At 54.6% G+C, this 27,696-nt stretch overlaps 1 protein-coding gene across 3 annotated transcripts in view; it reads left to right on the top strand.

Annotated features, from left to right (window-relative positions):
- The window catches only part of TAMM41 (TAM41 mitochondrial translocator assembly and maintenance homolog), a 59,300-nt gene extending 46,778 nt beyond the window's left edge, over nucleotides 1-12,522 (top strand). The window contains exons 7-8 of one of the 3 annotated variants that reach the window (XM_062200077.1): nucleotides 7,069-7,253; nucleotides 12,438-12,522. In XM_062200077.1, coding sequence (XP_062056061.1) covers nucleotides 7,069-7,145 — 77 coding nt within the window. In that variant the 3' untranslated portion in view covers nucleotides 7,146-7,253; nucleotides 12,438-12,522. The remainder of the gene's footprint in view (nucleotides 1-7,068; nucleotides 7,254-12,437) is intronic. The other 2 variants (XM_062200078.1, XM_062200076.1) reach the window with 2 other exon arrangements.
- Nucleotides 12,523-27,696: the final 15,174 nt, after the last annotated feature.

The raw sequence follows: 27,696 nt of genomic DNA, 5'->3' as shown, positions 1-27,696 counted from the left end.
TTCCGTGGCCTGACCCTCAGTCTGTAGTAATAGCCCTACAGCGCCCTGACTCAGGTGCACCTGTCATGGGCCGATGTGGGTACGGAAAGGCTGCTTGCAAGGCCGAGTGCCATTATTTTCCTCTTCCCAGGGAGTTTCTTATTTAGAAAGTCGTGTTGACAACTCAGGCTGTGCTATTCGTATGACAGCGTAGTCCCCATCTGGGCACCGGACATACCTGGGGTCACAATAGCCCTAGAAAGTCACCTCCCGTTCCGACCCGCGCCTCCTGTGGTGGCAGCCGCAGATGGTGTCCCGTCTCAAACCAGCACCAAGTGGCCAGCTGGGCGAGTTGTCCTGTTCTGAGCAGCCAGCTTGTATACGGTGCCTCGCCTGACTGGAGAGAAGGGGTGGGGGCTCTCTGGGCTCCGATGTGGCAGCAGGGAGGTGAGAGAGGCTGAACCTGGTGATCCGACCGAGCCATGGGCAGGAGCCAGGCGCACGGAGGGCCTCCAAGCTGCATTAAGGGACCCGGAGCTTTTCTCAAGGACGGAGGGAAGCCTCTGATGGGTTGTGGAAGGCGCATGGCAGCCAGGGAGCCGAGAGGGGCGGAAGGGAGCTACAGCTGCCACTGCCCAGGCAGTCAGGTCTGCCTGTCAGCAGCCCGGTGAGCGGTCCCGCAGCCCGAGCCCAGGTGGTTGTGGTGCCCACCAAGAGGAGAGACCCCAGCAGCAGTGAGACGGCAGTGGCCAGGTGTTGGGGAAGGAAGGGATAGGGGGCTGAAGGAGGCAGGGACTCGTGGCACCATGCCCTGAGGTGTGAGGGAGGCCCACGGAGGGTGAGGGATTTAATGTGTGAAGTCTCACCCCCCCCGCCCCCGCCCACCTGACTTTCTGGTCAATCAGAAGTAACTGTGGGTGGGGGCAGAGGCCTGTTTACCTCTGGGGTTTCAAAAGATTTGCCTGAATTAAGAAGACAGGTTTAGTCTTGTTCTTAAGAGCTGCTGGCATGCCTCGGGTGATCCTTAGGAGCGCTTGCCTGAAATGTGGGAGGATAGGTCGGTGTTCACCCTTCTTCTGATCTCTTGTGACTAAAGCATGTCTTCCATCTGGGGGAACCTACACACTTAAATAAAAAGAATACAAAATAATATCACACAGTTTTCCGGTGATGTGTAACACTTACACCTGGAAGGTTTTTTCCTCCCTTGAATTTATTTATTTGAAAGAGTTGCAGAGAGAGAGAGAGAGAGAGAGAGGTCTTTCATCCACTGGTTCACTCCCCAAATGGCCACAAGAGCTGGGGCTGGGCCAGGTGGAAGCCAGGAACCACGAGCTTTATCCAGGTCTTCCACGTAGGTGCAGAGGCCCAAGCACTTGGGTCATCTTCTGCTGCTTTCCCAGGTGCATCAGCAGGGAGCTGGAACAAAAGTAGAGCAGCCAGGACTCGAACTGGCACCCATATGGGATGCTGGCATCGCAGGCGGCAGCTTAACCTGTTGCGCGACAACACTGGCCCCAGATTTATTTATTTGAGAAGCAGAGCAAGAGTCTGATGGTAAGAGAAACTGCCTATCTACCAGCTTACACTGCCAATGCCCACGGAGCTGGGGCTGGGTGAGGCTGAAGCCAGGAGCTGAGAACTCCATCCGGGTCTCCCCCTGAGAGGCGTCACTGCTGCCTCCCAGGGTGTGCATCAGCAGGGAGCCAGAGTCAGAGCCAGAACTTGAACCCAAGCACTGTGGTGTGGGACGCAGCCCTCTAAACCAGCAGACGGAACGCCCACCCCGAGCCTGCAAGTTCTTCAAGTGGACTGGACTCTCGCCCCAGAGGAGACCTGCTCTGCAGCTGTGCCTACGGCTGGAAGTTCGTTGGGAGGATGTTGGAGGCTTGCTCGTTTTCTCCCAGAGGGCTGAAGCACAGACTTGGGGGGAGGGGAGGTAGAGACCACACCCTGCCTGGACACAGCCCTGCCTCACGGTGTTTCCTGGCGAATTCTGTCACGGATGGACCCATCCTTCAAGGTCACACACTCCCTTACTTGCTGGAAATCAGCAAGAGCTGTCTGTCGAAGCTTCCGAAACAAAAGCCTGGCTTCAGACACAGCACTCGTAACAGCTTGCCTGGGTAATAGCAGTCTCTCTGAAGAGCTGTCGCCTGGGAAGGGAGCGGAGATGCGGCTGATAGTGAGAGTCAGGGAGTAAGGCGTCTCTCTGAGCAGCCCTGTCTTCCCTCAAAGACACAGTCTGAGCGGGTTCTGGAATGTGCAGAATTTCTAAACCCCCACCCTTTTCAGAAAGGAAACAGGCACCAAGAGTAGGCTTCCTGAAGGACTGCATGCATTGCAAACTGATGCTGTTCTCCGTGGATTCCCAACAGCATGGATCAGTGCTCGGTAGACACTTGTTCAGGGCAGGCGTTTAACACAGAGGTTAAGACGACTCCTGGGACGTCCACATCCCACATCAGAGCGCCCGGTTCAAGTCCCAGCTCTGCTTCTGATCCAGTTTCCTGCTGCTGAGCACACTGGGAGCAGCAGACCATGGCTGAAGTCCTTGGGCCCCTGCCACCCCAATGGGAGACCCGGATGGAGTTCCTGGCTCCTGCCTTTGGCCTGACCTGGCCTTAGCTGTTTCGGGCATTTGGGGAGTGAACCAGCAGATGGAAAGATCTCTCTCTTTTTTTTTATTTTAAAGATTTATTTATGTATTTAAATAGCAATGTTACAGAGAGGCAGAGGTAGGGGGGGAGAGAGAGAGAGAGAGAGAAAACAGAGAGAGAGGTCCTTCTGCTAGTTCACTCTCCAAGTGGCTGTGATGACCGGAGCTGAGCCGATACAAAGCCAGGAGCCAGGAGCTTCTTCTGTTCATGTTTGCAGGGGCCCAAATGCTTGGGCCATCTTCTGCTGCTTTTCCAGGCCATAGTAGAGAGCTGGATCAGAAGTGGAACAGCCGAGATCCAACCAGCACCCGTAAGGACAGAAGGTGGCTTCACCCACCATGCCACAGCGCCAGCCCCCTCTTGTTTTCCCTCTCCCTCTCCCTCACCCTCACCCTCTCCCTCTCCCTCACCCTCACCCTCCCTCTCCCTCTCCTTCTTCCTCTCCCTTCTCCGCCTCTCTCTCCCTTTCTTCCTTCCCTCTCTCTCTCTTCCTTTTCAGGTAAAAACAAAAGCAGATTTTCAAAGAGCAAATACTTGTTCAGTTGTGACTGAGTAAATGAAAGATCCTGAATGTGGTAGCAGGAAGTGGCTCCACTATGCAGAGAGGAACCGGGGTTGTAAATCTGGTGACCTCCACAACGCCAATGCCTGCTGGGCCTGGAGTCCCTGGGGAAGGAGCGCAGCCCCAGGCCCCCACCACCATCCAGCAGGAAGCACTAGCCCCACTTGCGGTGCCACTGTCATTCTGTTTGCCTGGTTTTGAGCTGGGGGGATTCACCTGTCTTCTGTGTCTGCCGGCCTCAGAGTGTCCTCAGCACTTGGTGTGAGGCCGCTCACGTGGCCGGGAGTAACACTGCTTCCTTCTCGTTCGGTTGTAGGAATTGACCACTCTTGGCCCATTCCGTTACCGGCTGGTGCGGGTTGTTTTCCAGCTTTGGGGTGTCACCAGCAGTCTGCCGTGGACGTTCTGTGCCTGTCAGGTGTAGACCTGGGGTGACAGGCCTGGATCGGCAGGTGGGGCGTTCAGCTTTAGGAAATGCTAACACTCGGCCCATCTGCGCCTGTGCTGGCACAGCTCCTGTGGCAGCAGCTGCTCAGCCAGCTCCTGATTTTCTGTCTTTTGCCTCCTAGGCACTTTGACAGGGGCCTTGGTGTTACACCAGCATTGTGATTTGCGTGTTCCCAGCGTCTGAGGAAGTTGAACGTTTGTTTGGGAGGTTTATTTGGATATCCTCTTTTTAAATTTTGTATTTCTATGTTGAGAAGCAGATGAACGGAGACAGAAATCTCCCATCCGCTGATTCACTCCTCAGATGCCAACAGCCAGCCCAGGCTGGGCAGGGTCAAAGCCAGGAGCCAGGCACTCAATCCAGGTCTCCCATGTGGGTGACAAGAACCCTTTACTGGAGCCATCACCACTGCCTCCTGGAGTCTGCACTAACAGGAAACTGGAGTCCAGTTTAGAGCCAAGGACCTGCGCACTGATACGGCATACAGATGTCTAAACTGGCTAGGCCGGACGCCCGTCCCTGGAGATCCTCTTTGGTGGTGCGTCTGTTCCAGTCTTCTGCTCCTCTTTCCATGGCATTCTCTGCCTTTGTCTTGCTGAGCGCTCTGCCTGGTCTGGACACGCGTCCCGTGTTGGACATATGTAATGCAGAGGTCTCGCGCTCTGGGAGTGTTCATCTCACTCTCTTAATGGTGACTTTTTGCAAAACAGAGGTTCTTAATTTTGCATATCCAGTCTGTCCATTTTGTTTTTTAGGGTTAGCAGGGTTTTGTGTTCTGTTTAGGAAACTCTTGCCCACTGCACATCATAGGACTTACATCTTCCACCCTTTGTTGAAATCAGAATATTAAGGCAGAAAGCGCCCTTCGTTCTTTACCTTTGCTCCTTTTTTTTTTTTTTTTTTCAGATTTATTTATTTAGAAGGCAGAGTTACAGAGAGGCAGAAGCAAAGAGAGAGAGAGAGAGAGGTCTTACTTCCGCTGGTTCATTCCCCAGATGGCCGCAATGGCCAGAGCTGGGCTGATCCGAAGCCAGGAGCAGCTTCTCAATCTCCCACACAGGTGCAGGGGCCCAAGGACTTGGGCCATCTTCTGCTTTCCCAAACCGTAGCAGAGAGCTGGATCAGAATTGCAGCAGCTGGGATTCAAACCGTGTACTGCAGGCGGCAGCGTTACCTGCTACGCCACAGCGCCAGCCCCTACCTTTGCTTCTTAGCCTTTTACAAACCTAGGGTCTCTGTGAAAGTCTGCTAGAACCCTGGACCCGCGCCCAGGAATGTGCACACATAATAACACACGCAGCAGATTGTTCTACGAGGGAGGGCGTTCTCAGGCTCTATCAGCCCTCCTGTGGGTCCTGGGTAGAGAGACCCTGAGAGCCCAGCCCAGGTTGTAGGCAGGTAGGGACGCTGAGACCCAGAGAGAGGAGCCACATTGCGGTTCGAGGCCCAGCTGGGCGTGGAACCTGGGTCTTCTGACTGCTGTTCCAGTGATCTTCCTTACAGGGTTCCCTGCTGCAGTGGCCGGAGACCGCCTCGCGGGCAGAGCTGTGCGCCATCGCTCGCCTCCCCTGTGTGTTTACCTTCAGTGTCTCAGCACCAAGGAGTCCCTGGCTGAATATTTTGAGGGGAGCTGGGCCTTGTCACCGGCGTGTGCATCAGCCTCTGGCCCCGGGGTTGCTGCATCGGCCCCAATCATGTGCAGCTCCCCCCTGTGTTTTGCCTGCTCTCTGGGTCGGTTCTGGCTGGATTTAGAAAGCACCTCTTATGCAATCGTTTCCACACTCAGAGCTGAAGCGGGTGAGGTTCACCAGAGTGGCTGCTCCAGGGAGAGAATTACAAGGGGTGAGGCCGGGGAGGAGCCCTGGGTGTTTTTGATGAGGCTGTGTCGGTTTGCAGCGAGTCCGCAGGTAGACAGGCTGGGCCGGAGGATCTGGTATTCGTTAATGATTTTGCTGGTAATCTGCCTCTCTCCTGCCACGGCCTGCGGTAATCTCTGCAGGGATTCCACGCTGGCTGGTGTACAGGTAATGGCCAGATTTTCCAGAAATCACTCAAAGCCCAGTGCCGGGGTCCCCGGACCGAGTCCTGTGCTCTGGTTGGTGTGCGGCCCACAGCGCTGCCAGGACAGGGCGCTGCAGGCTCGCGGCACAGCCGTTTGCTTCTCGTGGGGAAAAGACTGTTGGGATCATAGGGCCACACCCTGCAGCACAAATGAGATGACCTCACCCTCACACAAAGGAAGCCGAGTCTGTAACAGCGTATGCGAGCAGGAGCTGTGAGGTCTGACGGACAGAGAACAGCCCGTCTCCTTCACACCCTCCACCTCTTTCCCAAAGGCCCCCCGAGAGCCCCTCAGCTGTGTGATTAAGCTGACGGGGATGCTGTGTGCGGGGGCAGCTGTCTGAGAGAGAGACGTTTGTTCTGACGTCTCAGAAGCACGTGCAGAGCACCTGCTGTGTGCTGGGTTCTGATGGGGGACATAGAGACGAGCAGGACGCGGTCCCTGTCCTCAAGGAGCTCACTGGGCAGACAGAACAGAGCAGCGAGGCCGTGGGCTCAGCTGCTGTGGGCCCCAGCCTCGGCGTCCAGGAAGGCACTTCCTGGAGAAGGATCTTAAAGAGCAATCAGGAAGGCGTCTGCTGGGCAGGAAGGAGTGGGGACGGCCTGTGTTCCAGGCAGGAACACAGCCGTGAGCTGAGCTGCTCGGGATGCAGGCTTTGGGGCCAGGATGCCCCATTGCACACAAGTCTCATCTGTCCTTCCCTTTCCTGTTTATTTATTTATTTATTTTTAGGATTTTTATTTATTTATTTGAGAGGTAGAGTTACAGAGAGAGGGAGAGACAGAAAGGTCTTCCATCTGCTGGTTCACTCTCTAAATGGCCGCAGCGGCCCGAGCTGGGCCCATCCAGAGCCAGGAGCTTCTTCCGGTCTCCCACGGGGATGCAGGGGCCCAAACACTTGGGCCATCTTCCACTGCTTTTCCAGGCCATAGCAGAGAGATGGTTTGGAAGAGGAGCAGCCGGGACTCAAACCGGCTCCCATTTGGGATGCCAGCACTGCAGGTGGTGGCTTTACCCACTGTGCCACAGAGCCGGCCCCTGTCCTACCCTTTTAACAAGTTCCTAAATTCAGAGACTGCCAACATGCTCCTGACTCAAAAGATGCATTTATCCCAGGAGCCTGGGCACTGTTGGCATCCACATCACTGGGTCGGTCGATGCCTAGGTAGAATCTCTGCCCCCAGTAGTGATCACAGCCACATTTAATAAGCCCCTGCCCCCTGGTCTCCTGGAGCCCGCTAGTCAGCCCATCGCGGCCACCCCACAGACCCGTGCTCAGGACGTCACTGCCACTCTAGCCGAGCGCCCTCATGAAGCCTGCGTGTCCTGCGTGTTCACATCCGCTTCTCTCTTTTAGGCGTGAAGAAGTCAGTGGTGTACGGTTCATGGAAGCTGCACAAGATGTGGAAAGGGTGGCTGAGGAAAGCGTCCTGATGCTGCCTGGCTCCCTCGGTGCACACACAGATGAATAAAGCGCTTGGTCCTTTGTGAAGGAGCAGTGTCTGTTACTCTGAGCCGGTGCTTGAATTTGAAGATACTCTGGTTTGTATAATGATTGGTTTTGTGAAAATGTTAGCATAGACACTTAGCCAAGTGGGACCTGAATACATCAGCATCAGGAGAGAGTCCCCTCTGTGAACAGAACCACGAGGGTCCCGTGTAGTGGGCTGCCCCCAGGCAGCCGGGACCCAGGTGTGCGTGCTTGTGAACGTGGCACCAGGAGGGCTGCAGGCCGGCCGGGCGTGGCACTGCCTGCCTGTCTTGTTAGGTCCCTGGTCTCCATCCTGTTTGTTTTTCCCAGTGAGATCTTGCAGTGAGGGTGCCCTGAACAGCAGAGGACATGTTAGCCTCTGTTCCCTTCTATCTCCAGGCTCCCTGCCCTTGGCGGTGTGGGCGTGGCCTCCTAGTCCTGAGACCACCAGAGCTGTGCACTTCCCCGTCCTCATTTGGAGAGATGGAGAGAAGGCTTTTCAGAAGCCCCCTTAAAAACACGAGAGAACTTTCCAAAGGCCCCTAGCAAGCCTGTGTTTCTTGGGGACTAACTGGGTGACAGGCCCATCCCAGGCCACAGCATGGCCATGAGACAGAACTAAGCTGTCTGGCTTAGGTTTGAGCCACTTGCCCTGCCCCTCCCACCCCAAGCTCCAGTGCAGGGGTGGGGGTGGGGGACTCATGAATGGAAATCGAGGATCAAGGGCTGTCGGACGCAGCCACATCTCCCACATCATCTGTTATCTCAAGCCGCAGGGTCTGTTTCCTCAGATCATCTCTGTTCACCTCACACGGTCTCCATGGGCCCAGAACTCTGATGCAAACCCTTAAGATCCCTTGTCTATTGGAACAATATCTTCCTGCTTATTTTCTGTGCCTTTGGAATCCACTCATTCCAACCCAAATTGGAAGCCTCTTAATACAATGAAAAGAACACAGAATTCGGAAGTAACCAAAGTAGGTTTTGTCTCAGTTCCAAGGCTGAACAGCTGTGGACTTTGGGCAGGTGATTCAGCCTCACTGAACAGTGTGGCCACCTGTGAAATGGGGGCAACGTTATAGAGCCCCTTGAGTTCCCACAATCTCGCAGGGCAATGCCTGGTACCCAGCGTTTAGTCAGTGACACCATCACTCTTTCGTATTGTTTTTAATTTGTTTTTTAAAGATTTGTTTATTCATTTGAAAGGCGGAGTTACAGAGAGAGAGAGAGAGAGAGAGAGAGAGACCTTCTGCTGGCTGGTTTATTCCCCAAATGGCTGCAACAGCCAGAGTTGGGCCGATCTGAAGCCAGGAGCCAGAAACTTCTTCCAGGTCTCCCATGTGGGTGCAGGGGCTCAAGGACTTGGGTCATCTTCTGCTGCTTTCTCTGCGCATTAGCAGGGAGGTGGATTTGAAGTGGAGCAGCCGGGACTTGAACTGGTGCCATATGTGATGCCGTTGTCACAGGCAGTGGCTTAACCCATTACACCATAACACCAGTCCCTGTTTTTGTTACTATTCTCTTCCTCAAGAAGCTAAAATAATTCCCCGCTGCTTATTGGGTAAAATAAGAATTTCTACACTTGATCTTAGCCAAAAGGCCGAGAAGCGATAAGAATTTCTTATCAGATCATTCAAGGCCCTCTAGAATTGGGTTTACTTCCCTTATTCTGCTCTAACCTCTGTCCCTGGTGTCTGATACAACTTTTTATATTCCCAAAGGAGATATTTAGTTCAGTCCAGAAGGTCAGATTCAGTTTCTGGACGGGAACCGAGGCCTGCAGAGCTGAAGTGACTGCCTGGGGCCATAACAGATGTGAGTACCATAAGTGGGCCTTGTCCCCAGGCCTCCAGTCCCACCACCCTGCAGCTCTCACAGCCGTGCCCTCCCCCAAGTGTATCCTTATCTTCCTTTGCCTCTGTCTGTTGTGAAAGGTAGACCATTATCTACGCTGAGATTCCTCACATAGGTGTCTAAGGATCTAAAGTGAGGCTTCCTCTGAGCGAAGTGTAACTTGTTGGCAGGAAGTAGCTCTTCTCATCCCACAAGACCCAAAACACGGGTGTACCTTGGGGTCAGACCTGGAGTTGGATTCCAGCTCTGCCTGTCTCCGGCTGGGTCCTTGGGCGTCTGGTGAGCCCTTCGGAGGCTCGGTTTCTGTGTCCCTGGCGTGGGCCTGCTCACACACAGGTCAGGGTCAGTGTTGGAATCAAATGTGGTAACGTGTGGAAAGCACCAAGCCTGGTTCTTGGCACATCGTTCCTGTTTCCACAGATATGTGCTGAACGTCCCATGAAGAGTTTGCCTGTAGTCCACACGCGCAGGTCGGCCTTGTCAGGGGAGCAGAAGCTACTTTAGTTTATCAAACAGAAGGAATTTAATACAGGGAATTGGTCACAAAGACACTCTGAGGGCTGGCCGGCCGAGGGCGTGCGGAGGGGGAAGCAGCTGAACCAGGTGCTCGCCGGTGATTGCTTTTCAGCCGTTGCTGGTTACGCGGCTGTGGCTGGAGTAGTTTTTGTTTTTTCCTATTCCTTCTAAGATCAAGCGGAGCACAAAAATTCCTCCGTAAAAGGAGCCTGACAATGATACATGATGCCATGATGTGTCCGAATCCGTGAGGAGCTCACCATTCATACACTCCCTCACTTCAGCGGGGAGACCAGAGGGGCCCAGGCAGCTTGTGACTTCCACGGTCACATCTGCTTATTGACAGCTGGGCTGAAAGCCGGGGCTCTTCCTCTCTAATGCCGCTTCTGCTGCAGCCCACTCTTCTACCCACCCAGCGTGCAGGTGCATTCTCACAGGGACTGGTACCTCAGTCAGCTTACAAGATGAGGGCGAACAGAATCTCTAGGCTCACTGCCCTTTCAGAAATTACAGGACTTCCCATCCAAATGGAGCTCCCACCTTTAACCTGAATGTCCCCATCCCCAAAGCCTTCATGTGTGTGTGTGTGTGCGTGTGTGTATAACAGCCGAGCTACAGATAAACCGAAGTCCTGTCCTGGAATTCAGGCTCCAGGGGTTGTGTGGAAGGAGGATCATAGGACGTGCAGGTGGAGAAGCAGGAAGTCTAACGGCTGTTCTCAGGTAGAACCACATTCAGCTGCTGAGCCGGGCTGGGTTGGAAGGAGGTGGAAGTAGCCAGGGCGACCGTTCTTGAGATCCTGCCCTCAGCGAGCTCACAGCACATCAGGCAGGGAGCGCGGAACTTACCCTCACACCAAGCGCAGCGTGAGAATGGCCGACACCAGGACGTGAAGTTCACGTACGCCTTTAGTCATGTAACTAATGTTGAACAGATGTTTACCGCGTGCCAGGAATGGGAGCCCTGGGAAGTTGTCCCAGCTCCAAGGACCTTGTGGTGCAAAAAGGTAAGTCGAGTCAGTGAGTTCCAAATTACATTCTCCAGGGGCCCGCTGACAGGGTTGATTGCAGTGCGCCGTGAGCCCCATCAGATGAACAGCGAACGCTGACTGCGCCTGGAGTGCGCCAGGCACTGCCCCAAGCGCTCCCAGCATTTTTATTCCTCCAGCCCTCACCTCAGCCTTAGGTAACAGGGACTCCTAGTGTCCCTGTTTTATGCATGAGGAAACGGGCACAGAGAAGGGATACACCTGGTGTCACGATTAGCACACTGTTCAAAACTGGACCGTCCTCTTCCAAAGCCCTTTGTCTTAACCTCTGGGCTAAACCGTCTCTCATTCACTTAGTGTTCTTCTAGTCTGGAGAGAGTGGGCCGGTGATGTCCAGCCTGTTGCTTTAGGAACAAGAAGTGGCCTGGGTGTTTGGCCTAGGGATTAAGATGCCCATGTCCCAATCGGGGTACCTGGATTTAATACCTAATTTAGACCGTGGGAGGCAGCTGTGATTGCTCAGGTAACTGGGTTCCTGCCACCCATGTGGGAGACTTGGATTGAGTCCCTGGCTCCTAGTTTTGGCCCTGAGCCTGGCCTGGGGCCATTGTGGGTGTTTGAAGCATGAACCAACAGTTGCATAGTCAGTCTTTTTCTCTCTCCCTCCCTCCCTTCCTAAAATTTAAAAAAAAAAAAAAAAGGAGAAAGAAGGGTTCTAAGGAAGAAACGGGAGACTATCCCAGGCGCAGGCAGGTGGATATTCAGAAGCCCCAGGTGAAGAGATTACGGTGCATTTAGGGAACTAACAGCGAAAACTGAATCGAGTGCCTGATGGCTACCACAGGGGTGAGCCCCGCGCGGTGACCGAGGCCGGGCCACAGAAGGTCTGACAGAGCTGCGTGCTCTTCGTCATCCCCCTCAGAGCAATGAAGAACAAGCGAGGGGTTTGGGCTGGACAGGGACAAGGCAGGATTTACAATTTCATTACAACCTGGAGAATGCACTAGAAGGAGCAAAACTGTGGTCTACTGAGAGAACGGTGGTGTCAGGCAGAGTCATTGGGAATGGACCGACAGGGACAGACTGGAGTCGGGTTTTGGAGCAGACTCAGTATAGCCTGATGGCTGAGCAGAGGGGCGGTGCCCCAGGCTCTCACTGGGCAGCTCGGGGAGAGGTGAGACTGCATCCCACACTGGGCGTCTGGGAGGAGGAGCAGACTTGGCAGCGCCAGGAAGGCAATGATGAACCCAGGTCAGGGCGTGCTGGGTTTGGGGTGTCTGTGGGCAGTGTTCAGTAGACCGCTGGCTGCCCAGGTCTAGAGCTGGAAGTGCACCTGTGACAGTCGGCGGCTAATAGCGAATAAAGAGAACATGAGCATGGATGTCCCAGGAAAGTCTGAGTACAAAGAGGAGAGAGCCAAGAGCATTCCACCAACAAACACCAACAGGAAAGAAACAGGCAGAGATACGGCAGAGACACTGGGCAGGTAGCTAGGGGTCAAAAGAGCACCCAGGACAAAGGGAGTCAAAATCATAGGCGGAGCGGTGGGTTTTAGGTGCGGCCGGTTAAGCTTCTGCTTGGGACACCTGAGTCCCCTGTTGGTGGAGTGCCTGGGATCCAGCCCCTCCCGTGCTCCCAGTTCAGCTTCCTGCCACCCGTGTGGGAGATCTGGGTTGAGGACCTGGCCCCTGGCTCTGGACAGGCCCAGTCCTGACTGTTGTGCTCATTTGGGGAGTGGATGAATAGATGGAAAATCACCCTCTATTATTCTGCCTTTCAAATTAATAAAACTGAATAAACATTTAATCTTTTTAAAAAAATCGCACGGCAGTGGATAGTAAGGATGTGTCCAGTTGAATTACCGTCCCCCTAAGAGCCCCGTTTTCCCCCTCTGCAGTACCCTCCCCAACTGACATGAACTGACATGGAGCAGCCGGGACTCAGCCATATGGACCGTATGGGACGATGGCATCAGGCTGTGTGTTAACTCGCTATGGAACAGCGCTGGCCCCTGGAGAGGCTTTCAAGGTAGAATCTGCCATGATCTCATTTTTCCTTCCTTGCTGTAGATACGTAGCCAGTACCCCCGCCAGGGTCCCACAGTCCTGAGTCCTGTACACGTGAGACTGACAAAGCTTGGTGCCCTGGAGGAGGACTGTGCACCCCAAGCGGTGTGTGTGTTGGCACTCGTCTTTGGTGGGGCCCTGGGAAACAGACCCCAGGAAGGAGATCTCCCTGCAGGAGGCTTCCTGGGGGAGCCCTTAGCAACAACACCTGGAAGAAAGTTCAGGGACCAGGCGGAGGGAGAAGCTGGGCTGTGAGGCAGCTGCAGTGGGGCCTCGCGGGGCCCTCAGAGATGCCCAAGAATAGGGCTGGCCTTTCTGAAGGGTCCCACGTGGTGGCCTTTGAACCACCGTGACAACCCCTTACTTGACACGAGGGCCCTCCTGCAGCTGCCGGCAACTCCCACAAAGGGCCTGAGCCGTGAGCCCTCAGCCGTCAGTCCTGGCACCGGGTAGAATGTCTGCCCTACATCTAGGGGCAAGCCTGGGTGGTGTGGGTCTGTTAGCTGTAAAGCCCCAGAGGAGACACTCCAGCGTCACACACTTAAACGTCAGCACCTTTCTCTGAAGGTCTCCTGGACCTTATGGACAGGCAGGGTGGCCCCTGGGCACGTGTGGTCATGGCACCCTTGGAGTGTGATTGCCCCAGACTGAAATTCAATGTGCACCAGATTTCCGTTAATCCAGAATATCTCAATTATTCCAAATACTGATTACGTTTTGAGCAGAAACTTTCTGAGCTACATTGGCTAAGTATGTTAATACTAATATTAATCCAAATTTCATCTCCTCCTTTTTTTTAAATGTGCTACTAGAAAATTTTAAATTACAGGTACAGGGTAGGCACAATGGCTAAGACATCACCTGGGATGCCCACGTCCCATCTCGGAGTGCCAGAGTGCAGGTTCCAGCTTCACTTTCACTCCTAGCTCCCTGCTGATGCACACCCTGGGAGGCAGCAGGTGATGGCTCAGTGCTGGGTTCCCGCCTCCCGTCAGACACCCAGATTGAGTTCCTGGCTTCAGGCTTCAACCCGGCCCAGTCCTGGCTGTGCAGGCATTTGGGGAGTGAACCAGTGGATGGGTGAATCTTTGTCTCTGCCTCTCAAAGGAAAGGAAAATAAATTTAAAAATAATAAAAGAATTACATGGGGAGTCACGTTCTCCCTGTTACATAAGATGATGCTACCGTGGCCGGCTCAGACGGCCTGCGTGGTGGTTCTTCCTGGATGGAGAAGGCAATTTCTCTTCCTGTGATGGCAGGGAAGCTCCTCTAGAAATCCCTGCCTCGCTCAGAGAGGCTTTCACAACCACTGGTTGTGGAAAACAAAGCAAGAAAATCCCACTGGGTCTTAGTTCCCTCCTGCAGCTGATGCTGTACCAGTTGTCTGCCATGTCCTTAGCTTCATCACAGACCGGGAAGCAAGGCTGTGGGCGTGTCCAGGTGTGCGAAAGGAAGTCACTTATTCCAGGGTGACATTCGGAGGAAGCAGCCAGCTGAGGCTTACCCGGTAACACTGGCTGCCACTTGGGCAGCCTTACCAGCTGTGACAATGTCTCTCTGCAGGCTTTTCCATGGGCATTGTATCATTTAATCCCCACTGCTGTCCCACGAGACGTGATTTTTAATACCCTCATTGCCTAGGCGAAGAAACATTTGTCCCTTCAAAGTCTGTTTGCATTACCTGCTGGCCATGTGGGATGTGAGCTTCTGACCCCAGCTCCTTGGCGGTGACAGCTTTTTTTTTTTTTTAATATTAAAAAACTGATTGAAACCAAATGAGTAGGGCTCTAATCTAAGACTTAATTCAAAGACCTCGATGGAGCTTGTGAGTCCAATGCATCTACACTGTGATTTCAGTATTGGTTTAGACCTCAGTTGAGTCTTCACGTTTTTCTTCTGTCAATGCATTCTAGTTGTTTAACGTAAGCTCATTATGCATCTTTCTTAACTCAAAGGTGCCTGTGACGTTTCCTTTTTGGGAGGACCAGATGCTGGAACACCAGATGTGTTTCTCAACCATTTGAAAACCTGACGCTAAGAGAGGCATAGCTGTGAATTCATTGTGAGGTGACCCATTTCCAGCGAGCAGGTCAAGGGGAGGCCAGGGGTGGGATCCTCACAACTTGTATTAGGAGCGCAGTCACAGCTCACACACATGCAGAGATGCCAATGATTTCATTTTTAAAAAGATTTATTTATTTATTTATTTGAAAGTCAGAGTTATACAGAGAGAGGAGAGGCAGAGAGAGACAGGGGTCCAAGGACTTGGGCCATCTTGTACTGCTTTCCCAGGCCATAACAGAGAGAGCTGGATTGGAAGTGGAACAGCCAGGTCTCGAACTGGTACCCATATGGGATGCCGGCGCTTCAGGCCAGGATATTAACCTGCTGCGCCCCTAATGACTTCATTTAACAGAGTGACAAACAGATGTTTTCCAGATATTTTTATTCAAGACAAAAAAAAAAAAAAAAAACTCGTATTTTTTCCAGTAAAAGAATGAGAATTTTTTAAATACTTTACTCCTTTGTAAATGTAAAATGCATTTATTTTTGAAATCCAGTCGCCCCTCCCTTGGCATCCATGAGGGATTCTTTCCAGGAAGTCTAGGATAACAAATCTGCCGCTGCGGGAGTCCCTTCTGTGCTACAGCACATGTGTGCGGAGAGCCCGCGCTCACCCACCTGTCCCTCTCATCGTCTAGGGATGACGTCTCGCACCTGCGACAACGTGAATGCTATGAAAATACCGTGACGCTGTGTTCTTTAGGGATTGATGACAAGAACACGTCTGAGTAGTCAGTGCACATACAGCCGTAGCAGGCCTGATGGGACACCGTCCGCAGTTGACTGAATCTGTTATGTACAGCCTGGGGGTGTACAACCCCTGCAACGTGGAGACCGTCTGCAGGCACTAGCCTGCAAACCCCAAATTACTTTATGCGTGATTACGTGTGGACGTGTGGTCTTGTAGCCAACACCCTGCCCGCTCTCCTTTTTACTTGCAGGCCAGAGGAGAAAGCACCCCACCTCCAGCACCCAGACGGCATCTCCACATGATGTTCACTTGTCCCCAGGGAACTGTCACTGCTGATAGGAGCTTCAGTTTCGGCTCAACCAAGTCACTGTCTGGTTTCATGGGAAAGCTGTGGCCTCTGGTGGTAGTCAGACCCAGGTTCAAATCCCAGCCCTGCTGCTCATCGGCCTGGTGGCCCTGGAGATCCCTGGTCCTCTCAGAAGTTGCCTTTCCTTTCATACAAGGGCTGGCATGAAGCGTCAGTTGAATCCACGCTGGAACTAGAGTGTCACATCCTCGTTGGTGAGTTCCAGGGATTAAGAGGCAGTGTGGCCGGCACCGCGGCTCACTAGGCTAATCCTCCGCCTTGCGGCACCGGCACAGTGGATTCTAGTCCCGGTCGGGGCACCAGATCCTGTCCCGGTTGCCCCTCTTCCAGGCCAGCTCTCTGCTGTGGCCCGGGAGTGCAGTGGAGGATGGCCCAAGTGCTTGGGCCCTGCACCCCATGGGAGACCAGGAGAAGCACCTGGCTCCTGGCTTCGGATCAGTGAGATGCCCTGGCTGCGGCGGCCATTGGAGGGTGAACCAATGGCAAAAAGGAAGACCTTCCTCTCTGTCTCTCTGTCTCTCACTGTCCACTCTGCCTGTCAAAAAAAAAATTAATTAAAAAAAAAAAAAAGAGGCAGTGTGGGGCCATAGAAGGTGCTCTCACACTCACAGGTCTGAAGTCTGGAGATGAGAGAAGCGAACACAGGTTAAGTACCTGCTGTATACTGGGTGCTTCATATCAGTTGTCAACAACTCAGGTTATAACCACCCTGCCAGGTAGGTGTTAATAACCTCACAACCTCCTAGACTTAGTTGGAATTCCTACAAGCCACTTACTGCGTGGCCTCAGAGATGTCGTCTATTCTAAGGTTCAGTCTTCTTACCTGTAAAACTGTGGTTCCTTGCACTTCAACTACTTACTGGAAATGCTCACCACTCCCCAACCTCCTTTTAAAACATAATTTTCAGTGAGGATTGAAGTGGACTTTTTTTCACTTAAAACATATTTGAGAGGCAAAGAGAGAGAGGGAGAGAGCAGTCATCTGCAGGTCCACTCCCAAAATGCCTGCAACAGCTGGGCATTTGGGAATTCAGTCCGGATCTCCTCTATGGGCTGAAGCGATCCAAGCACTTGAGCCAACGGCAGCCTCCCAGGATTTGTGTTAGCAGGAAGCTGTGATCAGAAGAGCTGGGACTTGAACCCAGACACTGCAGGATGAGATGTGGACAGCTTAACCGCTGGGCCAAATGCCTGCCCTTCAGACCAATTTAAGATCTAAATTTGTTCAAAAAAAGGAAAAGCTGAAATGATTATCCTTTGTTTTCTCGAGGTATAATTGACAAGTAAAAATGCTATGCATTCAAAATGTATAATTTGATAAATGTATACATTGTGAAATGATTACCACAATTGAGTTACATATCTGTCACTTCACACGGTTAGCATGTGTGTGTGTGTGTACAGTGAATACGTAAGAGCTACAGTCATCGCACTTGTCCATTAGATCCCCAAGCTGAAGTTCTTCTACCCAGCATCTCCCCTTTCCACCTTCACCCAGGCAGCTTCCACTCCACTCCCCTTCTGTGATCTGAATTTTTCAGATTCTATACATGAGTGAGGTCACGGGTCTTTGTCTTTCTGTGAGTTGCATATTTACTGTGTTTTGTCCATGTGATCACAAATAGCAGAAGTATTTTTAAAGAATTAAATCTTGTCTTTAAAAAAAGATTTATTTGGCCGGCACTGTGGCTCAACAGGCTAATCCTCTGCCTTGCGTCGCCGGCACACTGGGTTCTGTCCCAGTTGCCCCTCTTCCAGGCCAGCTCTCTGCTGTGGCCAGGGAGTGCAGTGGAGGATGGCTCAAGTCCTTGGGCCCTGCACCCCATGGGAGACCAGGAGAAGCACCTGGCTCCTGCCTTCGGATCAGCACGGTGCGCCAGCTGCAGCGCACTGGCCGCGGCGGCCATTGGAGGGTGAACCAACGGCAAAGGAAGACCTTTCTCTGTCTGTCTCTCTCTCTCTCTCACTGTCCACTCTGTCCATCAAAAAAAAAAAAGATTTATTTATTTGAGAGAGCTACAGATAAAGAGAGGGAGAGACAGAGAGAAAGGTCTTCCATCTGCTGCCTCACTCCCCAAATGGCCGCAAGGGCCACAGCTGGGCTAATGCAAAGCCAAGGAGCCAGGAGCGTCTCCTGGGTCTCCTACGCGGGTGCAGGGTCCCAAGGACTTGGGCCATCTTCTACTGCTTTCCCAAGCCATAGCAGAGAGCTGGATTGGAAGAGGAGCAGCTAGGACTAGAACCGCCGCCCATATGGGATGCCGGCGACACAGGCAGAGACTTAGCTCACTACACTACAATGGCAGTCCCAGAATTTTTTTTTATTGTTATTTATTTAAAAGGCAGAGAGATGGGAGGGGGCAGTTAAAGAGAAGCAAAGATCCTCCATCAACTGAATGACTCCCCGAACGCTCACAGCAGCTGGAGCTGGGCCAGGCAGAGCCAGCAGGCCAGGACTCAGTCTGCATCTCCCACATGACTGGCAGGAGCCTAAGCACTTAAGTATCAGCAGGAGACTGGACTCCACCCAGAGCAGAGCCAGGACTCAAACCCAGACATTCCAGTGTGGGATGCAGGAGTCCCTAGTGGCATATTAATTGCTACGCCAAACGTCCATCCCATATTTGTTTCTTTTTTATGCCTAAGGAATATTGCACAGACACACACACACACACACACATGCTTCAGAAAGTTCATGGAAAGTTCACGTTATCTTGATTCCATTTTTCCATGAACTTTTTCAAAGCCCCCCACCAACCCCATATTTTTTTATCTGTCCATGTAACACACAAAAGGCTCTTGGGAAATCACCAGCACGGTAGCAGGGAATGCGGCTGAAAGGAGTGGTGATGGGGAGGGACCAGAGCCCTTCTGGCTCGTGGCTTGAACCTTAATGTGGTGGGGAAGTTTGTGTCCCCCCAGACTCACATGCAGAAACCCTAAGCTCAGGGTGGCGTTGGGGGCCGGGGAGTGAGCGAGATCCCATCTCCCTTCCTCCACGTGAGGTCACAGTGACAAGGAGGCCATCTGAGGGCGCCAAGCCTGCCAGCACCTCACCTTGGACCTCTCGGCCTCCAGGAGGCTGAGACGTGATGTCTGTTGTTCAGAGCCACCCACCCATGGCACCTGATTGTGGCTCCCCAGGTGAACTAAGGCAAACTTCAGAGGGAGAGAGGTGAGGGCAGACGCCAGCCCGGGCCTGCGGCATGGCTGCTTTACGGGATGTGCCCCCCTTCTGCCCCAGCGGACACGGGGCCTGCCTGCCACCTGGCTAACAGCCCCCCCAGCACCCCGGTACTGCTTTCCTCTCGGTGCCGGCTTGGCTGGATAGAGAGCTCTCTCGGTACACACAGAAGCAGCTCCGTGGGAGGAGAAAACTTCCAGAGCTGGGTTTCTGAGCTGGAGAGCCCTCCCTGCGCTGCTTCATCCAGGAAGTTTTCCTGTGCGTGAATCGCGCATTCATGAAGTCAGGCAGCAAAGGCAAGCAAACCTGTTTTCCACGGCAAAGCACATGAAGTCACTGCTTCCTTTGCATGCGATGATGAAACACTGACATTTGTGTTTGTCTTTTCAAAAAGATTTGCTTTGTTTGTTTGTAAGGCGCAGTTACACAGAGAGGAAGAGAACTCTTCCATCCACTGGTTCACTCCCCAAACAAGGGCCTTGGCTGGACCAGGTTGAAGCGAAGAGCCTGGAACTCCATCTGAGTCTTCTGTGTGGGTGGCAGGGATTAAGGCACTTGGGCCATCTGCTGCTGCTCTCCCAGGCACATTAACAGGGAGCTGGATTAGAAGTGGAGCAGCCAGGACTCAAACCCATGCTTATATGGAATGCCACCATCACAGGTGGCAGCTTAACCGGCTGCACCATGACACAGGCCCTGTTTCTGTTTCTCTTTATCCAACCATGGTTTAGCTGAGAACATAGGGATTTAGTGCTTGGGCTGGGCTACAAGCAATCTGCTTAATTAAATGTGCACATTGTTACAAAATCACAGCCATAGCAACAGGCTCAGGAGGAAAGCAAGCTGTTGGGCTACTCCGTCAAGTTGCCAAGCGGCCCCAGTACTAGTGACTTGGCAATAGGTTTGTAGTCAGCAAGGGAAACTCACAACTGACAAGGCGGGGCATTTGGCCCCGCAGGTGGGAAGCCGCTTGGACACTGGGGGCCTGTGTAGGGGGTGTCTGGGCCTGCGCCTGGCTTAGCTCCTGTTTCCTCCAGGTGCACACTCCAGGGGGCTGTGGGTGGTAGCTCAGGTGGTTGGATCCCTTCTGCCTGCATTCCAGGCCCCTTTTAGCTTCTGGCTTGAACCTCCCTGACCAGCTCTTGTAAACCGTTATCTGGCTCCTGGCTTCGTACCCGCGCAGCTCCAGCCGTTGCGGCCAATTGGGGAGTGAACCAGCGGATGGAAGATCTCTCCGTCTCTCTCTCTGCCTCTCCTCTGTGTAACTGACTTTCAACCACGCGGGTGCAGGGACCCAAGGACTTGGGCCATCTTGTACTGCTTTCCCAGGCCACAGCAGAGAGCTGGATCGGAAGTGGAGCAGCCAGGTCTCGAACCAGCGCCCAAGGCCAGGGCTTTAACCCCCCCCCCCCCCCGCGCCACAGCGCCGGCCCCTAAATAAATAAGTTTTTTTAAAAAGTACTGATAAATAGCTTTTAATTTTTATTAGCAAAACCAAACAGGAAATAGTGTATTGAGGCGCTTTGTAGACAGAAAGGCCGGCATCCATGGGTAGCAGAGTCCCGGCACCGGGCCCTTGTGGCGGCAGCTGCAGAAAGCGCCCTATTGGCAGTACTGACGTCACAGTTCCTGATGGCAGCTCAGGAAACACCGGGGCTGCATTAGGAGGCGCGGACTGAGCCAGCAAAGGGAAGGCAGTCCCCGGGGAACAGATTCGGCTCACAGGGGCCGAGGGAGCGGGCCCGGAACCGGCCTCCGGACCGAGCCGTGCAGTGGGGTCCGTCCGCGCCCCGACCGGCCCCTGGAGCCCCCCCGGGCCGTGCTGTGGGGTCCGTCCGCGCCCCGACCGGCCCCCAGAGGCCCCCCTCCCCCCGGGCCGTGCTGTGGGGTCCGTCCGCGCCCCGACCGGCCCCCAGAGGCCCCCCCCCCGGCCGTGCTGTGGGGTCCGTCCGCGCCCCGACCGGCCCCCGGAGCCCCCCCGGGCCGTGCTGTGGGGTCCGTCCGCGCCCCGACCGGCCCCCCTCCCCCCGGGCCGTGCTGTGGGGTCCGTCCGCGCCCCGACCGGCCCCCAGAGGCCCCCCCCGGCCGTGCTGTGGGGTCCGTCCGCCCCCCGACCGGCCCCCGGAGCCCCCGCCGGCCTTGTGTGGGCTCTGTCCGTGCCCCGACCGGCCCCCGGAGGGCACAAGCCCCCCCCCGGGGGGGGCCGTGCAGTGGGGTCCGCCCGCGCCCCGAGCGGCCCCCAGAGCCCCCGCCGGCCTTGTGTGGGGTCCGTCTGCGCCCCGACCGGCCCCCGGAGCCCCCCGGGCCGTGCAGTGGGGTCCCTCCGCGCCCCGGCCGGCCCCCGGAGCCCCCTGGCGTTCTCTCCCCGCGTCCAGCGCTGGAGAGCGACAGCCAGCCCCCACCCCACCGCAGCGGCGGAGCCCAGCCCGCGGCCCCGCACGGCCTGCAGGTTCGTGGTCCTCGTCGTCTGTGCTCCTCGCGGCCTCACTGCGTGTGGAGGACGCGTCGAGGCCGGCTGGGCCCAAGGGCCGGGGGCCCGGGCGGAGGGGCGGGCACCGGGACGTGACCGCGCTCGCCCGCCGCCCCCGCCCGGCGCCCCGCGCAGAAGGCCCCGGGCACGTCGGGGAGACGCGGATTCCCGAAGTGTCTGGAAGGTTCTCGGCCCGGAAGCCTCCGCACACGGCGCCGTCGGGGAAGTCGCTCGGCCCCGCCCCCTCCCCAAGGCCCGCCCCGTTCGCGCCCGCGCTTTCCTGGCGTGCGGCGCGCTCGGCCGCGGGCCAATCGTGTTCCTGGACTTCCTGTTACGTCACCAACAGCCAATCAGAGCGTCCGACGCGCTCGGCCGGCTGGTGTCGCAGCCCTGGGCTGACAGGCGCTGGGACACGAGCGCTTTCGTCGGCGGGCGGAGCCTTTGCAGTGGTTCGTGGAAAGCCTGCACAGAGGCGCGGGTTGACCTCGGTACTGCCGTGGGCGAGCCCCACGTGGGAGCCGGGGATCTGACTCAGCCCCCGCTGGCCCGGCCAGGGGGAGGGGGCTTGGCCGGGAGGGGCGTGGGAGTTAGCGGAGGGCAGAACCGGAGCCCAGCGGTGCCTGTCTCGTTTTTGCTTTTTTTTTTTTGTTGTTGTTTTTTAATGGGGCCACTCCTGCTCCCGAGCCTGCACCCTGAATGCATCCCGCAGGCCGAGGAGCTCGCTGGTGTGCAGGGAGGCGGGGCGCCCCGGCTCCTGCAGGCCTGGGCTGGTTGTGCGCACCCCGCTGAGATCCCCTGAACTAGTTCGTCTTCGCTTAGATTAACCGGAACCAGGCCTCCCTGTGTTCCAAGCCAGGGGATGTTTTTCCAACACTTTCTACCTAGCATTCTTTAAAAAAAAAAAAAAAGTTTTAAATTTATTTTCTGTGTTTGGAAGACAGATCTTCCACCCCGTGATTGACTCCCCCAAATGCCTGCAAAGGCAGAGCCTGCTGGGCCAGGTTGGAGCCAGAGCGGGGAACACAGTCCGGGTGTCCCACTGAGTGGCAGGGACCCAGGCGCCTGAGCCGCCCCCTGCTGCCTTCCCGGAAGCTGGCACTCAGGCACTCCCATGTGGGACATGGTCCTGACGGCTGCACCAGCTGGCTGTCCTCGCCTGGGCTGTGCGGTTGTCACAGATGCTCTGCGGCTCCCACCTGGCTGCAGGGGGCCCCGGGTGAGTGATGCTGCCGCTTAACCAGGGGCTCTGCCTCCCAACCCTGCGTCTGCTGAGGACGCCTCCCCTCGAGGCCTGAAGGTGGCCTGTGCCGTGGGTCATGCTTCCTTTGTCCCCTTGTGGTCTTTGTCGCTAATGAGAGCTTCCCGGTGGCCTGTGGTCTGCTCACTTTCAACCTGTCCTCAGTCTCCTCCAGGAGCCAGGGAACCGTGGCCCTCAGGACAGAGCCACCCTGCCTGGCCGGGGCCCACTGTCTGGGGCGGCTTTTCCCTGCGGCTGCAGAGGTGCAAGGCTGCGAAGACCCTGTGGGCCACAGGGCCCCACCGAGTCAGGCCCTGCTGGTGAAGCTCTTGTCCACGGCGTCATCCTGCCAGCAGGATCTCAACACGGCTGTGCAGATGGAGCCTCCCCAGTAGGGTCTGTGTAACCGGGCCCCTCACTTCCACCCTGGACTCTGCGCAGCCTCAGCTCTGATGGCACAGCCTTGCCTTCCACCGTCTCCCAAACTTCTGAGTGTCCTTTGGGATCCGATTCAAATGTCACCTCCCCTATGCACCCCGCCCAGAAGACCAGCTGCCTCCCCGTGCTCCCAGAGTGCTGTGGAGTGACGACCACCGGGGTACAGCCAGGATGTGGTGGGGTCATCTCCCTGCTACACAGTCAGCTACTGGCGGTCAGGGCCTTTGTCTCAGGGTCTTTTCTGTCCCTGCCAGGAACAGCGACAAACCCTCTGGAGAGTACGGCAGAAGCGGGCTTCTGTGGAGGTGCCAGGACTCCAACTGTAGCATCCTGCCCATGCCACCACCTCTTGTGATCAGCTCTCTGGATTTCCTCCTGGTAGACAGAATGGCTTAGGTGCTCAGAACAACGTGTGAATGAGTGAGTGGACACAATGTGCAGTCTTTCCCAACCTCAAAATGCAGGAAACACATGGTCACATTGACTTCATTGCTTCAGATCAGCACAGCTCCGGCCGTGTGGCCATCTGGGGAGTAAACCAGCGGACGAAAGACCTTTCTGTCTCTCCTTCTCACTGTCTGTAACTCTACCTCTCAAATAAATAAATAAAATCTTTAAAAAGTGTGATAAGTGAAAGAACCCAGATACTGGGGTGGTTGTTGGCTCAGTGGTTAAACCCCACTTTTTAAAAATATTTATTTATTTATTTGAAAGAGTTACAGAGAGGCAGAGACAGAGAGAGAGAGGTCTTCCATCCACCTGTTCACTCCCCAAATGGCCTCAACGGCTGGAGCTGGGCCTATCCAAAGCCGGGATCCAGAAGCTTCTTCCAGGTCTCCCACATGAGTGCAGGGGCCCAAGGACGTGGACCATCTTCTACTGCTTTCCCAAGCCATAGCAGAGAGCTGGATTTGAAGTGGAGCAGCTGGGACTTGAACCGGTGCCCATATGGGATGCCGTCACTGCAGGCGGCAGCTTTACGCACTATGCCACAGTGCCGGCCCGTAAACCCCACTTTTGACACCCACATCTGCTATTGGAGTGTCCCGGTTTGGGTCTGGCTCCACTCTGCCTCCCAGCTTTGTGCTCATGCACACTCCGGGAAGCAGAGGTAGCGACTCAAGGAACTGAGCCCCTGCCATCCATGTCAGAGACCTGGATTGAGTTTAAGCTTCCTGGCCCGGCCCTGGCTGTTTCAGGCATTTGGGGAGTGAACCAGTAGATGGAAGATCGCTTTCTCTCTGCTTTTCAAATAAAATGGAAAGAAAATACTTTCCTTGAAAAGAATAAGCAGCATATGGGAGATCTGTCTTTCTCTCTCTGTCTGTCTCTCTACCTTTCAAATAAATGAATAAACTTAGTAAAACAAAACAGAAACCATACTCTATTCCCATGTTTCTCCACAAACAATATGCCAAGAGCATCATGTGAATAGTCTTATTTATCTATTTTGAGATTTAACCTCCATCTCTGGGTCACTCCCCAAATGCCACAAACAGATGGGGCAGTGCCCAGTTACAGCCAGGAGCCAGGAATTCCAAGTGGGAACCAAGTACTCGTGCCGATTGCTGCTGTCTTCCAAGTTTGTTAGCAGGAAGTTGAATGGGAAAGAGGCGGGACTTGCTCCCAGGCACTGTGCTAGGAGATTTGGGCAGTCCAAACGGCGGCCCAACTCACTGCCCCCCAGTCCCTAGCTGCTTGTGTGTATGAAGTGATGTTGCTATTTGAGGGCACCTTGTGCTCATTAGGAACCACAGGCCAACCTCGTAGATCCTATGAATTTTTTAAGAGCTGACCAAAGTGTTGGATGCACGAAAAACTACTAATTGACTCCAGAAAGTGGCAATAAAACCATAAAATCATTAACAAATGTTTAAATGTCTATAAAACATGATATTTTTTAAAAAGATTACTTACTTGAGATAGAAGGAAGGAGAGCCAGGGAGAAAGGTCTTCCATCCATTGGTTCACTGTCCAAATGGCCACAATGGCCAGAGCTTGGCCGATCAGGAGCCAGGAGCTTCTTCCAGGTCTCCCACACAGGTGCAGGGGCCCAAGGACTTGTGCCATCTTCTACTGCTTTCCCAGGCCACAGCAGAGAGTTGGATCAGAAGTGGGGCACTCTCTGGCTGGAGGTCTCTGACCTAAATAAATCTTGCTTTTAAATACAAAAAAAGAGAGAAGCAACCAGGACGTGAACCCACGGCACCAGCCCTTAAAACTTGATCTTCGATCAGGTAGCTACACTCCATTCGCACATTTTCCTGTGTTCACCTGTGTGTGTGTGTGTGTGTGTGTGGTGCTTGCACATGTTTAACGTGTGAGTCCTGAGGGCTCAGTACCAGAAGTGAGCCGCCTTGGAGTCCTGTCTGTACCCCTTGGAGCTCTGCATCTTTGAATTCCTTAAGTTCTTTGAGTCTTAGCTGCATTGTGAAGAAGTGTAGTGATTGCTCCCTGGGGTTGTGTTGATCATTAAAGGTACACAAAATACTGTGTACATGTACTACATACTTACCCCCTAGGAAGGACTCTACAAATGGTGGCTATTATGGTAACAGTAGTACTGAGTGTGGTCATGCACACTCTGTTGTCCCGATGTCTGTCTGTGGGTGAGTGGGGCGGTGGTAGGAGCTCAGAGCGCAGTCCGTCCTCGGTCTGATTGGATACCGGGTTTGCGCTTACCCAGAGCCGGAGAACAGCCTTGCCGTGTTGGTTGTGCTTGTGGAGCAGTGGGAGGAGGGGGGCAAAAGCGTGGCGCCAGCGGACAGCGTTTTAAATGGAAGCTGCCGCCGCCGCTGTGTGGAAGGCCACGGGCGGGCGAGGCCAGCTGAAGCTTGCTGGGCTGGCTGGGCGGTGGCTGAGTCACCAAGCATTTTATGCAAATAGCAAGCTGGCAGTGGCTGCGTGGTCCTTGCCGCAGCTCAGGATAAGTGAATTTTTAAAACTTGTTTTTAATGGCGTGCGTGACTCGCGGTGGTTTGTGTGAGAAGAGACTTTCGTACAACTTGAAGTTGGCTTCGCGCTGACCCCCTGTCGTCTTCACTGGGAGGCGCGAGACGCTGTGACGTCGGAACGTTGCTGGTAAGCCGGAGCCCAGAGCTTGTGAGGCCGTGGGCACGTGTGTTTGGAGGCTGCGCTGACGTGGGCCAGGCCCTGGCTGTCAGCTGCGTCTGAGGGCGCAAAGCCATCTGCCCTTGGGTGCACGGGCTTCACCTAGGAAACCAAGCACAAAAGCCTGCAGGCAAGACCCACCATAGACCTCAGTGTCCCGGGAATGTTTGATCTTGTGACTGGGAAGGGACAGTGAGACACAGATGACTGAGAAGGTTGAAGTAGTGCTTGAGCAAGACCAGCGTGGCGGTGCAAACAGCGTGGATGCTGTGGGCAGCACGGAGATCAGAAATGCAGCGCTCTGGGTGCAGGAGCAGGTTCTGTCCCACGTCCCCTGTGTGACTTCAGCCAAGTCGCTTAGCCTCTCTGTGCTAGTTTCTGTGTCTGTGAACAATGGTGATACCACTGCCTTGGTTTGAAAATAGATGATTTTGCCGGCGCCGTGGCTCAACAGGCTAATCCTCCGCCTTGCGGCGCCGGCACACCAGGTTCTAGTCCCAGTCGGGGCACCGGATTCTGTCCTGGTTGCCCCTCTTCCAGGCCAGCTCTCTGCTGTGGACAGGGAGTGCAGTGGAGGATGGCCCAAGTGCTTGGGCCCTGCATCCGCATGGGAGACCAGGAGAAGCACCTGGCTCCTGGCTTCGGATCAGCGCGGTGCGCTGGCTGCAGCGCGCTGGCCGCGGCAGCCATTGGAGGGTGAACCAACGGCAAAGGAAGACCTTTCTCTCTGTCTCTCTCTCTCTCACTGTCCACTCTGCCTGTCAAAAAAAAAAAAAAAAGATGATTTGAATGTTTCTCAAGTGCAAAGTAGTGGTGTGGGAGTTATTGTGAGTTTTCTGAGTGGGGGGCTGTTTGGATAACTCAGCATCACAGAATTATAGTGTCTCCAGCTGTGTTTAGGCCAGCACTAGAGTGGGGAGTGAACATTCTAGAACAGTAGAAGGAGAGCCCTGCGTGGCTTCGTCTGTGGTCTGCAGAGCTTAGGACGCCTCCTGGCAGAAGTGTTGGAAGGGGCTGTGCTCACCGTTCAGGGGTCAGCAAGGTCAGAGCCTGAGGGAGAGGCCCCTGCGGCTTAGCCGTGGGCACTGGGAGGTGGGGCGGCCTGAGAACTCAGTGTTCCTTACCCTGTGTTTCCAAAGGGAAGCAGAGCAGGGCTGTGAGGAAGCTGGGAGACCGCGGTGGGCAGCCTGAGGTTGTCGCTCAGCAGCCGGTAACCGGGCACCTGTTTTGGTGAGGCCCTGGGCGTGCAGGGGGTCTGGGGCTGTATTCCTTGATGTTCTACACAAGAGGCCCTGGTGTCACGGGCTGAAACTTAAATCCTGACCCACGATGTGGGCAAGTGGTGGTGTCAGGTGTGGCAGCTGTTACAGACATACCGTGTGACAGGTGCCCGGACAGAGGCGTCAGGTCAAGGTGGTGTGTTCGGCTTGTGCCTTGAGAATTTCCCCCTGCTCCAGATATGTGAAATGACAGATGAAACGTGAGAAGAGAGAGAGGGGTAATAACATAGCCTCCCTGAGAAAACAGC

Source organism: Lepus europaeus, chromosome 9, assembly GCF_033115175.1.
Source record: "Lepus europaeus isolate LE1 chromosome 9, mLepTim1.pri, whole genome shotgun sequence".
Classification (NCBI taxonomy): Eukaryota; Metazoa; Chordata; class Mammalia; order Lagomorpha; family Leporidae; genus Lepus; species Lepus europaeus.
Note: the sequence above shows the minus strand (reverse complement) of the source record. Positions and strands in the feature narration are given on the sequence as shown.